This window comes from Antennarius striatus, chromosome 13 (assembly GCF_040054535.1).
Source record: "Antennarius striatus isolate MH-2024 chromosome 13, ASM4005453v1, whole genome shotgun sequence".
In the NCBI taxonomy this organism is placed as follows: Eukaryota; Metazoa; Chordata; class Actinopteri; order Lophiiformes; family Antennariidae; genus Antennarius; species Antennarius striatus.
Window position 1 is genome coordinate 17,615,301 of NC_090788.1, and position 15,792 is coordinate 17,631,092.

Here is a 15,792-nt window from a genome sequence, read left to right on the forward strand (position 1 = left end):
TGTTTTTTTTATTATAATGAACTGCAGCTTAACAAGCGTTATCTAGAGAGAGTGTTTCTCAAGACCGCCACATTCTTCTCCTTCAAACTGTCATCTTAATAAGTGGCGCAAGTTTGTTTGCATTCAGAACTGCAATACAAATAGTTGCAAATACCAGTAAAAACACTCACTGCAAGGAATTAAACTTTTTGTTATTAGCATATTATTTTCAGGTTATGTTTTAGTATTTCCCACTTGACTCCTAAGACTTTTTTGTTTTCATGGCACAAACTGATTTCAACAAAACTCTTTAAGACACTGTGACTCAGAGGGCAAGCTGACAAACAATAAGTAGAATATATTGTCCTGCAGAGGTAAGCAGAGTGTGACCAGAACAAGTGCATCACTAGTTCCTGAGGACAACATGAACGCTGGATGTGGCTGAATTTTCAGGTCTAACCGGTCCCTATTCCTGCTCGTACCTCAGCAGTAAAGTGCTATGCTGATAATTGAGTGCTTAATGTTATTGAGGGATCTCTTAGAGTAAACCAACACTGTTTTCACATTGACAAGTGTGTGAAGCATGTCCACCATAGTCAGTACAGCTTTATCATGACTTCACATATTTCAATTAATTGATGCCATCCATTGGTCTTCCAGTTATGTGATACCATCATGAATTCATTCAGTCCCTTCAGTGTGTGTGTGTGTGTGTGTATGTGTGTGTGTGTGCTGACTGTAAGGTCAGTGCACATAGTCGGTGCTGCCTGTCTCCTGGTGATCACATCATGCTAGTGGAACTTATCATCCTGCTCTGAGGCAGATGCTGCGCTGCTCTTATCTGTTGGTGCTGCTGTGCTTCAGGGTGTCCACAGTAGCCGGCGCTAACTGCGAGTACTGTAGTTAAGAAATGAACAATTGAATGGTGCTGGTCTCAATGTGTCACCAGTGGAACTGACAGTATTGATGACATATAAAACCGCAGGATGTAATGGAGAGTTTGACTGTGTTTCTGCCACCAGTTAGCCACATTAAGGGATGATCTGGATTAAAGTGCCACCTTCTCTCGCACTGCTTGACTGTGCACCATAGCCCAGACACCAGAAATGGCTCCGCTGAGTAGACATGGACACGCTTCTCAAGAATACTGGTTCAATAAATTGGCTATTGCCCCTGTACATGAAAATGCCCAATTATAGAGCTCCGGTTGTTGTTGTTTTTTCCTTTGTTGAGGAAGACAAGTTTTTGCAGATTTATTTATTTGATTTGTTTGTCTGGATTTTCATGAAACCTGTTGGAGAAAATAAAAGTCATTACATTTTGCAATGGATCCAGCATCATTTTATTTTTCTTTAACATGATGAGATATTTCTGGCTTTTACATACACAATATACAGGTAACACCTAATGGAGTTTTGATGATACCAGATGGAGCCATGCAACATAAGAACCCATAAAATGGGATTCTCTTAAGGAGTCAGATTCAGGAATTTCTCTCTGCTTGTTTCAACATTTTAAAACAAACAAACTGTTTTTTTTTTTAAAAACTATAACCTTTAGCATGTCCATTAAGATTTTGTCAGCATTTTTATCAATTGTGCTTAAAAGGAATCAACTGATTTTAATGATCATCAGTGCAGAAGTTTAGGACTAGTGACCCCCTTCACATTGGGAGTGTCTTAAATGTTCATACATTAACGAATCCTAATGAAATCTCTAACACCTATACTGCAGACTATATGTGTCTTTCAAAATGTTTCATGGTTCACCCTTGACTATATTAACTTTCCGTGCCGACCCACTTGCTGTGTGTTTTACGCTCAGTGGAACTCCGCGCGTCGAGCAGATCAGGACAGATTCTGAAAAGTCACGTTGGGAACGGCTGGGGAGACGACGGACGCACGCCTCGGCGGGGCAGCGGGATATGGCGGGGGGGGGGAGCTTTAAGACAGTCAGGGGAGAGAGAGAGAGGGGGAGAAACGCGTTAAAGCCGAGTCAAGGGTAATAAAATGTTGTTTGTGAAGACGCGTCCTCACTCGGTGGAATTCTCCACATCCTGCTATGTGCCGAACTGAGGGGCTTTCTCTGTGAAATTTTACCACTGTGCCGCCCCACAACGGCTGGGTCGGATGGCACTCCTATTGCAAATGGATAAGGAAGACAATTTGTATTTCCCTTTGCACAAAAAATAACACATAAATAAGAGCGTCTCCCGCGGCGGTGAGGTTTGACATTTTAGAAAGGAATAGCCTTTCGTGGGGTTTTTTTTTTTTTTTTTTCTTTTTTCTTCTTCCCAGCGTGGGTGCGTTCAGACGCGGGGAGATGTCATCCAGTAAACCGCTGGCACTTGAAAAGGATGGAGATTTGAAACATGACTGACCCGGAGCGTCTTCTTCCCACCGACTCATTATTTACGTCCTAAGGGGGAGAAGGTGTGACACCCGACGCGTGTCCGGTCCTCTCTGGTGGCGCACGGATGGATGGACTTGAAGATAGAAGACCGTCAAGAGTAGATGTAACTTTATAACTGGGGGTTACGCCTCACAAAACCCAGTAACTCATACCGTCGTTAAGTAGCAGACTTTATGTGCGCTCTTGTGGAACTCGGAGAGGCACCGGTTTGTGCTCCATGTTTGATTTAGGACGCAGGTACCGGGAGTACCTGTGGGACATAAAACAATTGGGGGTGATCTATCGCCAGGCTGTGGGCCAGTGATGCCGGACACATTCACGCCCTTAAAGAACCGGACAGAGCAACGGCTGGGGCAGCTGGAGCGGGCACTGGCCACGGAGGGGAGCGCCCGCCCCGCCTGGGTCATCGGAATCCTGGCCAGCGTCTTGATCTTCACCACGGTGGTTGACGTCCTGGGCAATCTCCTGGTTATCATCTCGGTGTTCAGGAACCGCAAGCTGAGGAACGCGGGTAAGAAAATATCATAATCAGGAAACCTGCAGAAATAAGAGCGCACAGCCGCAGATTAAGCAGTAAACTCTAGTTTTATTGGGGAAGGTCATTATTTACAACATGCAAAGGACAAAAAAAATAAATAACATTCCTATGATAGGGGCCGTATACAGAGGAACGCAGGCTATGTGCGCCTACGTGTGAGATCGATTCTGCAGTTCATTCTGGTGAAGTAAATCAATGTTTCACCTTTGCTTCTTATACTCAGTGTATGTATTTACCCAGAGACCTTTATAATATATTTCGACCCGCATTCCCATTCTCATCAATGAATCCAAAAGTAATTTCAACACATTTTTTTTATTGCAGTTGAACTGTACATAACCTTCTACTTACCTTTTGAGATCAGGGTTCCAATCTACAAAAAAAATAAAAAATAAAAAATCCAGTTTGCAATCTGTTTGAATTATAACCCTTTCTCACCCATACAGGGAAGCAAAACTAACTGACAACAATAACAACCTCTATTTCAGATTTATTTGCAAAATATGTCATTTATCAGCTGTTTGCAAGACTCACATCAAACAACAATACTCTTAGTAGTTCGGTATACCATTTCCCTAAATATACTCCCAAATCCTACTTTTGTTTAAGCGCACAATTGCTAAATTTCTGAATGATTTAGTCTTCACTTCTTTGTAAAGAAATATTTTCACTCTGGGACCTGCAGCAAACATGATTTATAATCAGCTACCAGAATCTAGCACATTCATTGAGGAATCTTAGCTGATTTTTTCAAGGACAAATGCCTCCAGCTCTGTAATATTCAGAGTTTATGTGCTGTAAGATAATTTTCATGGGATTCAAATCGAGTAACTGTGTAGAATAATCCAGGACATCCTCTGAAACTGTGTCTTGGTAGATTTGGTATGTTTGGGATAACTATCCTCCTGGAACATCAATGAAATGCAAGCTTCAGCTTCCTCACAGATGACTAGACATTTTTCTTCAAAGAATTCTTAACAGGTTATGGAATCCACCTTATCACTACATGCTTGTAATTTTTGATGCCCGAGGTAGCAAAGCAGCCCTGGAGTGTCACCAATGCTACACCACGTTTCACCGTTAGTAGAATGTTCTTCCTCCTCCAGGCGCAGTTTTTCGAAAAACAGACCCCAAAAGTTACATTCCAAAACTTCTGTCTTATTCGATGTGGGTATTGGAAACAGCTGACACATAGTATATTCTACCAGTAAAGCTGACATATGATAGAGTAGAATAATTTCAACTGTAATTGACACCATTATCTAAAGCACCAGAGGCTACAAATCTTGCTGAAGGGCATCTAAACAGAACACATGGTTGTGCAGTGGGCACAGCGATAGCTACTAGATCTGAGCTTTTAGCTCAGAAGTGGTGTGTTGAAGACTCAGCTGGCCAATTATGTGTCACACATTTATTTTACAAAGTCATGGCAGCTCGGCTGATACCTTGTGGTTTCCACCTGAAAGGTTGCCGTCTCTCTCACCTCGTTCCTGAACTATTTACTGGTGAAGTTCAAAAGATTGTGTGGTTCACACCTGCCAGCTGGTTAATAAGTGCAGGTGATCTCTTTTGAAAAAGCTAACAGTGTTGATGTTGATGAACCTTTTTCTGATTAGAAAATGTGAAATTACCCAGGAGGCCTTGTGCAGCACAATGCCAAATCATAAAGAATGAAGTCAGAATCAGAATCAGAAAAACAACAGGGCACCGAAACACCTTTTCGTCAGAAAAAGAAAGAAAGAAATAAAACAAAAACTCAGTGAAATCTCTGTAATTGGCCTTTTTTTCCTATTGAGTAAAAAATATAACCATGGCATCAGAGTGGCGCAGTGGGTAGCATTATTGTCTCACAGCAAAACTTTCCAGTTTCGATTCCCTTCTGTATGTTCACTGCATGGGTTCTCTCCAGGTTCTCCAGTTTCCTCCAAAAACATACAATTGAGGTGACTTGATCATACCAAACTGTCTGCAGGTGTGAGTGAGAGCATGAATGGGTATTTATCTTTCTGTGTGGCCCTGCAATGACCTGGCGTCTTATCCGGTGTACACCCCGCCTCTCGCCTGTCAACTGGGAAAGGCTCCAGCAGGTCAGTGATCCACAAGGCAGATGAGCAGCCGAAGGCGAGACAATTACAATCATGTTGTCTACAAGAAAATGGACGTATATAAACATCTTTCTAGAATGATTTGTTCTTATTCCTTTACTGTATAATTCTTTAAAAAAACAAACCAAGATATATTTCTTTTCTTTTGAAGATTAATGAAACAAATGATTCCTAAAACAAATATCTGACACTATGATACAGGTGTATATTCAGGGGGAAAAGCATTAAAAATGCGAGACTAAAACAAGTTGGAAATCTTAAGCAGTGAAGTCCACAGCTCTGTGCTGACCAGCTATTTTCTACTTTATCAGGCAACAATTAGGGCAAGAAATATGAATTTATTTGCATATTCAGCAGTATTTTTTTCAGCCAGTATGAAGCAACCAGGATTTTTCCCTCCTTATTAGTAAGGCCCTAAACGCCCTGAGAATTAACCAAAACAGCCAGTTCCTTTCATTTAAAGATTTAATGAAGCCCAGTTGTATCTGCTCACACGAGAAAATATTTATTTGCCTTTTTTGGACTTTTTCTGTTTAGATGGACACAATCATCACTGGAGCATTTTCATGTTGGCTTGCCTTCAAAGAAAGAATCCCATATTATGCAATCTAGCACATGCATTTTTAAACTAAGGTTTAGTAAAATTCAGCTTACTTCTAGGCCTGAATCACCTTGAACCAAAATCTGAGAACACATATGTGAAGTAGTTTTATTTGGTTATGGATTTATCTGCAAACAGCATTTTAATGGTTGTCTCATTAGGTTGTATGCATGCTGACAGGCTTGAGAATGAGGCATTCAGAGAATGTAGTGCGAGGAAATAGAAGTCTTCCTGACATTCGAGTGAACATGACATTGATGGTTTACAGAAAAGAGAGCTGGCTGTTGTGATCATGGAGCGTTTTTCATCTTCATCTCTGCATCTTTTCATTTTTACTCTTGCGCTAGTTTGAAGGAACCTTTTTAAATGTAAGACAGTTGTGAGACTATGCTTATCAAATGTATAACAGTGAGCGCTCACAGCGTTGTGGCTGCAGTGAAAATCTTGCAGGAACTGTAGTTTGTGCCCCACAAAAACTTCACACTACGCACACTGGCATTACATAAAAAAATCATCACATTGGATGATATCATATTTAGCTGTTGGCAAAACACGTTTATCTATCCACGGAGACTGATTCAAGCACCTCTTGTGCTTCTAAGGGTAAGTGCTCTTGGCCTGAATGCAAGAGGAAAGAATGATCATATTAATCTTTTACTGAATTGGGACAATGACATCACCCAAAGAGCTGTGGAGGACTAATAGTACAGTTACAGTCAGTCTTGTTGGATGGATGGATGGATGGATGGATGGATGGATGAAAGGACAAACAGACAGACAGACGGGTGAGTCTCCTACATGTCTTTAGGTAGATAATATGCCTACAATTGACTAAAAAAAGACCATTATAGAGCTAGTTATTTGCAAAAACATGTGATGAATGAATTTTTTTTAAATCAAAGTTTTATGATTAAATCTTAATTAAATATTCGCTTCCTTAATTTTCTGTTCAAGATGGCGTGTTGCTGGTATTCCTGTTTTTACCTACAGTCTACATCTCCTGACTGTGTTTTATATTGTCTTCTTGCCACTCATATTGATGCACGTCTGCTTAAAACTGATCTCTCTCAACTCAGGCTGCCCACTCAGAACCTACAGTCATGAACTCAAAGGATGATTACTGTACATCGAAACAACCCACTCAACATTTTCAAGGGAAAGAAACACCTGAGTTTTATATAAACAGTCAGAGCAGGAACAGTGGGCCTGCACGAACCATTACAGTTGCCACAACTTTGCAGAAGCTGCTCTTGTTGCAGTAGAATAAACTGATTGCTCAGTGTTAGACAAATGTATTACATTAGTCTGATGATGATCGACTCAATGTCCATGCTCATGATGTAGCAAATATTACAGTACGTTATGATTATTATGACACTGACTGTCATAAAGATGTAATTTAGATGAATAAAAACACATAACATCCCGATTAAACATTGCAATTTCCACACTCTCGCATTTCTTTTTCCTGTGTTGTCTTTTTAAAGGCCTCAATGTTTCATACAAAGGACCTTCTTACTCATTATGTGCTGCTGTGAGTCAGCAACTTGCACTATGGTCACGCAAATTTCAAGCAGTGATGAACCATTAGACTCATTTCATTCCCCAAATTTTGTCCTTTTAAATTACAATGTTTCAGTCACACATGAGAGCTTTTACATACAGATGCACAAAAAAAACCACTACAAAGCTATGAGTGTGCAAGTGAGTGAAAAGTGCTTTGTGTTGTTGCGTGGAGTTTTCTTTCCTCCATCTGACATTTGTCTTTGAGAGTACAAACCTTCAAAGAGAGTTTTACAGGATCACATATTACAGAGGCTCTCCTCACAAAGACTTTTTCCCATCAAGTCTCGCCCTTACCCTCGTTTTGTCTCCACAAACTTTGCTCTGAAGCTTTCTGGTTCTACAAAAAAAAAGAAAAAAAAATGCTTAAAATATTCCCCTGTTAAGACTGAGACTTGGAAGAAAATAAAAACCCCTGTAAAACTCATTGTAGCGCTTCACATCCAGTGGCTATGAGGCTGCCTCTGTCCATGGTTCTGAAACACTAAATAACAGCCTCTGTGTCTGTCTCAGCATGGTGCTGAAAAACTTCAAACTAAGGCGTCTTTCATTCTGTGTTCCTGTCTGTACTTGGGAAATGTCATTGGTCACCTTCCAAGTGCTGTTCCAATTCAATCCATGTCCACATCCAGCCAAATACATTGAAGGACAAAGAATCCTACACAAGCCTATACTGGTCTTATAATAGAAAGGGAAAAGAAGATAACCCCATTCAAAGTTAATGTTGAAGAAAAAATCCTTCATTTGCCTCTGTGTCCATATCTGCACCAAAACTGAATGCATTCTTATTTGGCCCGTGTTCCCTAACTCTGCATAGTTTTTTGGCAAGTGGTATCTTTTTTCCATAATCAGGCCAACAAGCAGAGAAACAAACAAACTAGAATGACACTCAGTAAAGCAAATACCTCTGCTGGGACCCAACAAACCCTCACATTTTGCTTGATCTGTGTTCAAATACGTCATTGTATTTGTTGGATATTTCCTACAATTGAAATTGGTGAAATTTTGAAAAAGAAAAAAAGGGCAAAATGTGAAAGAAAATGAGTCCTAGATCTGCATTTTCATTAGGAATCAGTCCAAAATGTAACTGGATCTTTCTTTTCCCATGTCCCAACATTCTACCAAATCCCACTGAAATATATTCAGTGGTAACCCTAATCCTAACCCTAACTCTAAACACAGCAAAAGAAAAGGAATAACCATTATTGCTCATTATATTGATTTGAATCCAAATCACGCAACCCTGGTTATGTGGGGGCCCGACGGCCTGGACCACAAACTTTTTAACAACTTTCCCCATCATCAAAAAGTAGGAAATGCATTTTTTTTTCTATTTAATGTTTTATTCATAAAACTCACATGAACCTATTAAAAAAAAAAAAACAACCACCACAACAACAACAACATTCATTAAAAAGTATTATGTGTGAAATCTGGAAGACTACAACCTATTTACGGGTGCCTCAGCACACCACAGGCTGGAGGTTGTTCACCAGCAAAAGGACATCTCACAACCCCCCTGAGATCTTTTCCTAACCTAAATAAGTCATTTTGGTGCCTCACCATTTTGACGATGCACCACGTTGAAGCTAAATGTGAGTCTGCAGAGACCTAACTGGGAAGTTGGGGGAAAACTTTATTAAAGATATTTGATATCGAAGACAGAAGTGAAATAAATAAGTTGTTTTTGGTAGAGAAGGCATTGATTTATGAATACCTTAAAAGATTAAAACAGAGCAGCCATTTGTGCAGAGCAGTGGTCAGAATGCAGATGAAGTCACTTAATTAAGTAGCTTTTAATGTATCTCCCATTAAGAAAAGAAGAACTTAGGAAACATTAAAAGGAAAAAAAAGGCACATAGGCAGAGCTGAAAACCCTGCTTGATGTGATTGTCTCTGTATTGCCCTGAATGTATATTGACAATCTCTATTGTGATAATGAACTGACTCTTTTTCTCTCTCTCAATTAACAAAAGTCATTATGGCTCACCCAGCTGTCGAACTGTTTCCTTTGAATTGCATTTGACAGATCTAATCCAGCCAGATCATCCAAACATGGTTTTTTTTTTTCTTATAGAGAATTAAAACATTAAATTCTCAGTCTTTAATCAAAGCATTTCTTGGTTAAGGCAATCCACGGCATATAAAAATGAATGAAACAGGAGAGAATCTTTTTCATAATTTAAACAAATAGTAATTATCCTGATACAGAGGCCACATTTTGAATCATGGTATCAGTTAGGAGTCCTGAATTTCATGAGAATATCTGCAAACAGCCAAAGCTGGGCTAACAGTATTAACTTTCAGAATTAAAAAGCACAGCCAGAGTTAGTTTGCCCTGTCCAAAACTGAATCTTTACAATGAGGCTGCTACCTTTACTCTACCTTTATCTGTGCTGTAGTTTAGGTCACTCTCACATTGATAAAACATGAAAAGTGACATTAAATATGCATGCACAAGAGAGAGAAAGTGCAAGTATGCACATGTGTATGTCTGAGCTGGTATAATTACACTTACGAAGAGCGACTCTCCAGAGTTCAGTCACTCTTAATTTGTTTTTTACAGTTTTTTTCTTGGTCAAGATTTGAAGCTTGGTTGAAATCATATAGATGTACAGGAGATGAGTAGCAGCTATCTTTACTGCTAGCCCCCCAGTGACTGAATGCAAGTCTGTGCATTGGTATCAAAAGATAGCAATTGTGTGAGAAGACAGGCATTGTGTGAGAAGTGCGTGTGCGCGTGTGCGTGTGCGTGTGCGTGTGTGTGTGCGTGCGTGCGGGAAAACTTATGTTGAAACGCAAGCATTTATTTTATTAGAAAATTCCTAGGTTTCCATTTCACATCCTTTCATCCTTTCATTTTTAGACGTTCATTTTACAGCCTAATCCACAGTGTCTCCCAGTGAATAAGTATGGAGGATTTCTGTGTCTCATGCTGAGACATTTTGACAGGAGACACTGGCTGTTGGCAGACTATTGGAAGGATTCTCTCTGAACACAAACACCATCCTGCTGCCCTGTCTACAATAGCAGTTATTAGGAGATGCCCATGAACTGCTTATTTCTGCTAGAGCCTATTAATGACTGTGACATATGTAATTTTAAATGAATTAAACACATCTCTTTGAGGAGAGAAAAAATGTTTCCATAAGTGATTGGTTTGGTAAATGTCCTTTTGAAGCCGAGACACAATCAAGCTCTTATATTATTTTCCAGTATATCTTGCCTTAACTTTTAAGTAAAAATGCAAATTTCAGTCCTATTTCAATTGTTTCATTTTGAAGTTCTTAATGATGTTCAAGTAATAATATTTATATTATTTATCATAGTGAATATGCAGCTCAAAGTGAGACTACAATTGAATCCTGCTACCATTTTATACAAAATTATCTCCTCAAAAACTACCTGAGAAATGACTTTAGCGTTCAGATGTGAGCACGCTAAATGGGGAATGATAGATTCACTTTAGTTTTAGGAACCTCTGTCAATCTAGATCAGCCCACAGATGAGCACATTAGAGGTATATTGCTATTTCAGGTTTTTTTGTACTTTTGGTGTTGTCTAGAAGAAAATGAAATGCTATTTTATGAGCAAAAAAAAAAAAAAATCATCTTTGTCCTGCAGGCACTGAAGGTGTACATTCCTTCAGCAGCGGTCACGGGTTTGATGCCAACCGTGACTCTGCTGCTCCTCTCTTCCTCTTGTCTCCCCCAATATAGTTTGGCAGGTACAGCTAAGGCTTAGATAAATATAGTTATAACTTCACTGTCAGTCTGCAGCCCAATAAGAAGAATATGTGGATGAGGACTAAAGCACAAGCCTTTTGTTTCAATTATATCCACTCACTGATTACTTGTCAACCTCTCTCTCCCTCTCCCTTCCTCTCCCTCTCTGTCTCCTTGGTGAAAGAAGTGGCAGAAAGTCCAGAGGGCAGCAGGTCTGCTTAAATTCCACAACATCCCATCTAAGTGACAGTGTCATCATTTAATTAGAGGCAGTCATGTCCACAGAAACCAGGCCTGGAACTAGTCATAGACTCGCTGTAGCTCTGTCCCACCTGATCAGGTTATCCACACGTATTTTGAGCGGTGGTTGCATCTATCCCTACTGACGTATGGACACACTCTTGCCAGTGGAGTTTTGACCTCCTTGGCACTGTGGAGGGGGCATGTTTGACAGGGATCTGCACCACAGCTACTTTCTCCCATCTCCTAAAGTGATCCAGTTCTGACTGGCAGTGTTTGCTCTCCTTGCAGAGGCCGTTTGGCATGCTACTTGATGGAAAGTGTCTGTGGTACCCTGAGAGGATTAGTGCTCTGGTGGTCAGAGGCCTAGGTTAGGGTGCTACTTATGCATATGTCAGTTCCACATTCATCTGGCAGGCTCGCTCGAGTGGCCCCTTCACCCCTGTGTTCTCTAGTCTTGGTGTCTCTCAGGGAGAATCTAGATATGGAAAATGTAGCTGGGTGGCGAGATAGCCTTGATCAGATAGAGAACTGTTGGTTATGTTGTAACCGTTCTCTCAGTAAAGACTGTGTGTGTGTGTGTGTGTGTGTGTGTATGTGTGTGTGTGTGTGTGTGTGTGTGTGTGTGTGTGTGTGTGTGTGTGTGTGTGTGTGCGCGTGTGCGTACGTGCATGCATGCATGCCAGTGCAGCTGGTGTATCTTACATAATAATCCATGTCATCTGTCAGATGGGGTTGAAACCTGGTACATATGGAATGCGCAGCTGGTTGGAGAGATAGTGTCTTTACTCAGAGAGCAGCAGTTACAGTGTAACCTGCAGCTATCTACAGCAGGTAATGGTGTTCATAAAAATGACTTTCCTTCCAGTTCATTATTTTTTGGTTCTCCCTCGAACAACAATTCCATTTTCTGTCATCATATTGGATCAGACGGCTGCATAAAACAAAGAGCTAAGAAGCAGCCGGAGAACTTTCATAACCAAATATGCTGTGAAAAGCAGGTACAGAGTCTTTATATATGTATATATTTGTTTTTATATAAAAACATTCTGTAACCCTGGTTTAAAATGTTTTTAAAAGTGCTGATTACACAAGCATATTTCTTGTTTTTCCAGCATCACTTACATCTCAAGCTTGCATACCTACAGACTGCAGAAATTGACCTTTGATTAAGGTAAAAATTCCCTAACTGATAAAGTGTCCATCCTCAACTCTTGCATTTTAATATTCTGCTCATCACTTACTTATGCCCTTCATTTCCACTATTACCCAGTGGATATACTCAGATGCTCGTCTCTCTCTGGTTGCTACCATAATTTATGCCCCCAACCTAGGCTTTATGCCATGGGGGCTCTTGGATTCTTGATTTTAATTCATTGGAATCAAAACAGGAGATCAGCCAGCTGAACAGGTTGTCAGATTGTTCAGATTTTCTTTAATCCCTAGGAGCTTTTTCCAGCTTTCTGATGCATGTTTGGGGAAAAAAAAAAAAGATTCTCAAAATCGGACAGCTGAAGGCGGGCGAGGTTGTACGTCCGCCTGGTAACCCCATTGGTCCTTTTTTATGTGCATGGAGAGTTGCAGGTAGGGAGCGAGAGAGATCACATAACAGGTGAAATAGAGATGGTTAAGCTGTAGCTCAAAAAGAAAAGGAAGAGATTAGTTGAGGGCCTCTGTTGAAGTTTGATTTGAAGGAATCCATCAAATCATTTGGAACTGTGCGTTAAAATTTCATTTGACATCCCATTATACATCCCATTGTGACAAATATTAGCCACTCTGTCTCGTCACACCGTAATGTTTCATGTAGAATCCATAGGGGAGCTAAGATGCCACTGATCTATAATGCATGAGAGGAGAGTGTCTGTGGGGCTTTGGGGGATTTTCTGTATGTGTTGAGGCTTTGCCATATAATTCTTTCATCATTTCGTTTTACTGTTTTTTTTTCTCCCTTCCTACTCAGTGAGTATTTAGGCAAAGGAGAAGGTTGGACACGACTGGTGGGGATGTTTTCAGCAGTCTTTGAGTGCTCTGGGAGCCTACTTCTGCCTGAACGGTGTCCACACACTTTCCTGTATCTTTTGGGGTAAAGCGTGACTTCTGTAATTCCCTTAAACACAGACAGCAGGATAGAGGAAACAGGAAGGGCTCAGACCAGCTAGATGGAGAGGAACAAGGATAGGTGGGGGGAGACATGAGAATGGAAGCAAACCTTTTGGATGCACCTCAAAAGCAAACAACAACATCACCAACAACAACAACAAAAGAAGAGGACAGAAGCTGTATAGTAGAAACTGGCAGGCCAACATTTAGATAAGAAGAGGACTGAAATCGTTCACTATGAGGGGTCTTAGTGTGATAGTGTTTTATAAACGGAAGAGGCGCAGCTGGGACAATGTAAGAACTACTGTCATGTGTTATCACAGTCACCCAGTTGTTATCAGTGCTTTAGTGCTGAGAGGGGGTGGTGGGGTGGGGTGGGGGGGGTGGAGGGTGACTTAACCGCACAAGTTTGCACATATGGGAAAATGTCACAAGGGTTTTCTTTCATCTCAATATTCATGAACACAATAGATTGAGCTATTTGATGTGCGAAACAAGCGATAGGTAATTTAATTCCTTTATTCCTTATTGAATCCCATAATTCCTGTTGTGTTCCCCTCATATCCATAATGCATGCATTGTGATGGCTTGAAGTGCATTATATAACAGTTTCTCAAAACCCTCAGGCAGCAGTGGGTGAAGAGGTTGAAGAAGCAAGGGATTTGCAGCAAGAGAGGCAGGAGGAGGAACAGAATGAAAGGAGGAAGGTGAAATAGAGAAGACGTGAGATATTAAGGGCAATCTAGGATGAGAAAATGAGAATAGAATAAAGGAGCAGAGGGGTTGTCACAGGGATGAGTGGAACCGTGTTCATGCCAAAAGACTGCATGAAAGACAAACAAACAGAATGTTTGTTCCAGGCAGACAGAGGGTGAGACAGTGAAGCAGGGAGGTTGCTTCTTAATCTGCAGCCCTTCTGAGATATAGACTGTAAATGTACATAAAAGCTTAGAGGACAAATATGAATTTTTTATATTGATTTTAAAAGCATCTGGTCAATTATTCTAGATAGATCTAACTTAAAAGAATTCACGTTCTTTAATTATGACGGTTTTAAAAATCTTTTGACAGAATGATTTTAGTTCGAACCTCCCAGACAGCTTAACTAAGACCGAACTTAAAGCCTCGGATAATGAAGATTTCCATTTTATAAAGAAAAGGCTTACCGTCCACACAATGTGAGGCTGAAAGTTCAACTTTGACGCGCTTGTTGTATCAATCAAATGTGTCAGCGGTGACACGGAAGGCTTTGCCTCAGAGGAAATTGAACGATTAGAAGGGCTTTCCTTCTGCTTATTTTTCAGTTGGTAAATCCTGACATCATGTCAATTCAGGACAAAACTCGAGACACCTCTCCTCAGAAATGGATGTACACACTAATGGATGTAGACTCAGTCTCTTCTAAAGAGAGACCATGGATTAAAAACACAAGTAAATGGAGCATCTGATTTTGATTCAAGCTGAGTTGAATACTTCATCAAATCCTATTGACCAAACTGTAGTTGGAGCTCAAGACTTCAAATCCAATATGGAAATAACCCATTTTTCATAATTAAACATTTATTGTGCTCTTACACCAAAGATTTTAAACTTTTTACTTCAACTTTGAAAATTTTTGCAGGTGAATGCGAGCAAATTCTGATCAACTAAAAAATTATGAGGTTTATTATGTTGATTAAAGATAATTTAACTATAAAAAAGCCTTCAGGACATATTAATTTCACTAAAAATCATTTTTAGTCTCAATTCAAATCAACACTAAATTTTGTGTGAGTAAATAGAGGCAAAATGCAATCATCATTCATTCATTTTCTTAAACCACTTTATCGTGGGAGCTGGAGCCTCTCCCAACTTGTCTTAGGGCATGAGGCGCTCTGTGCGGAGTTTGCATGTTCACCCCGTGTCTTGCGTGGGTTCTCTCTGGGTTCTCCGGCTTCCTCCCACCTCCAAAATGCAATCAAAGTCACTTATCTCTCCTGGGGAGGTACACGTCCTTCGGTTTTTAGTTCACAACTCCTGATCTGAGCTTGTTTGCAACTGTGGTAACTTGGCAGTGGACTCACAGTTTTTAAAATGCCAAGTCTTCTGATCAAACACTGAATGCCCAAAGAAATGAAAGCCCTTCAAAGGCTACAGTCTGTCAGCTGCACATAATGCTCTAAGTTATGCCACGCTGTAAGTTATGAAAAGAGAGGGTTTATTTTTTTATTGGAAGACATCATGCCTAAAAGGACGTTTTGTTTCATTATCAATATGTCAATAGCAATTTTTCCCTTTGCGCAGCGCTGCTTACTTTTATGTTCCCCATGTCCGCTGTTATAATGATGAGCTAGGGCAGCTTTCTGATTTAATCATTTGCTTTGCTTTACAGTTCAGTGTGTACTTCAAAGGTCAATCTCCTAGCACTAGACTTAATGTCCGCCTGCTGTACTCAGAAGAAAAGCCAGTAAGCCCCAACATCACAGCATCGCGTGGGTCCGACGTGTGAATTTACAGAATCACAAATTAACATATTTCCACAAATGT

At 40.3% G+C, this 15,792-nt stretch overlaps 1 protein-coding gene across 1 annotated transcript in view; it reads left to right on the forward strand.

Annotated features, from left to right (window-relative positions):
* The first annotated feature begins 1,936 nt into the window (after window positions 1-1,936).
* mtnr1bb (melatonin receptor 1Bb) overlaps window positions 1,937-15,792 on the forward strand; it is a 36,766-nt gene continuing 22,910 nt past the window's right edge. Inside the window, exon 1 of the mRNA XM_068331224.1 lies at window positions 1,937-2,902. Within this exon, the coding sequence (XP_068187325.1) occupies window positions 2,695-2,902 (208 nt within the window). The 5' untranslated portion in view covers window positions 1,937-2,694. The remainder of the gene's footprint in view (window positions 2,903-15,792) is intronic.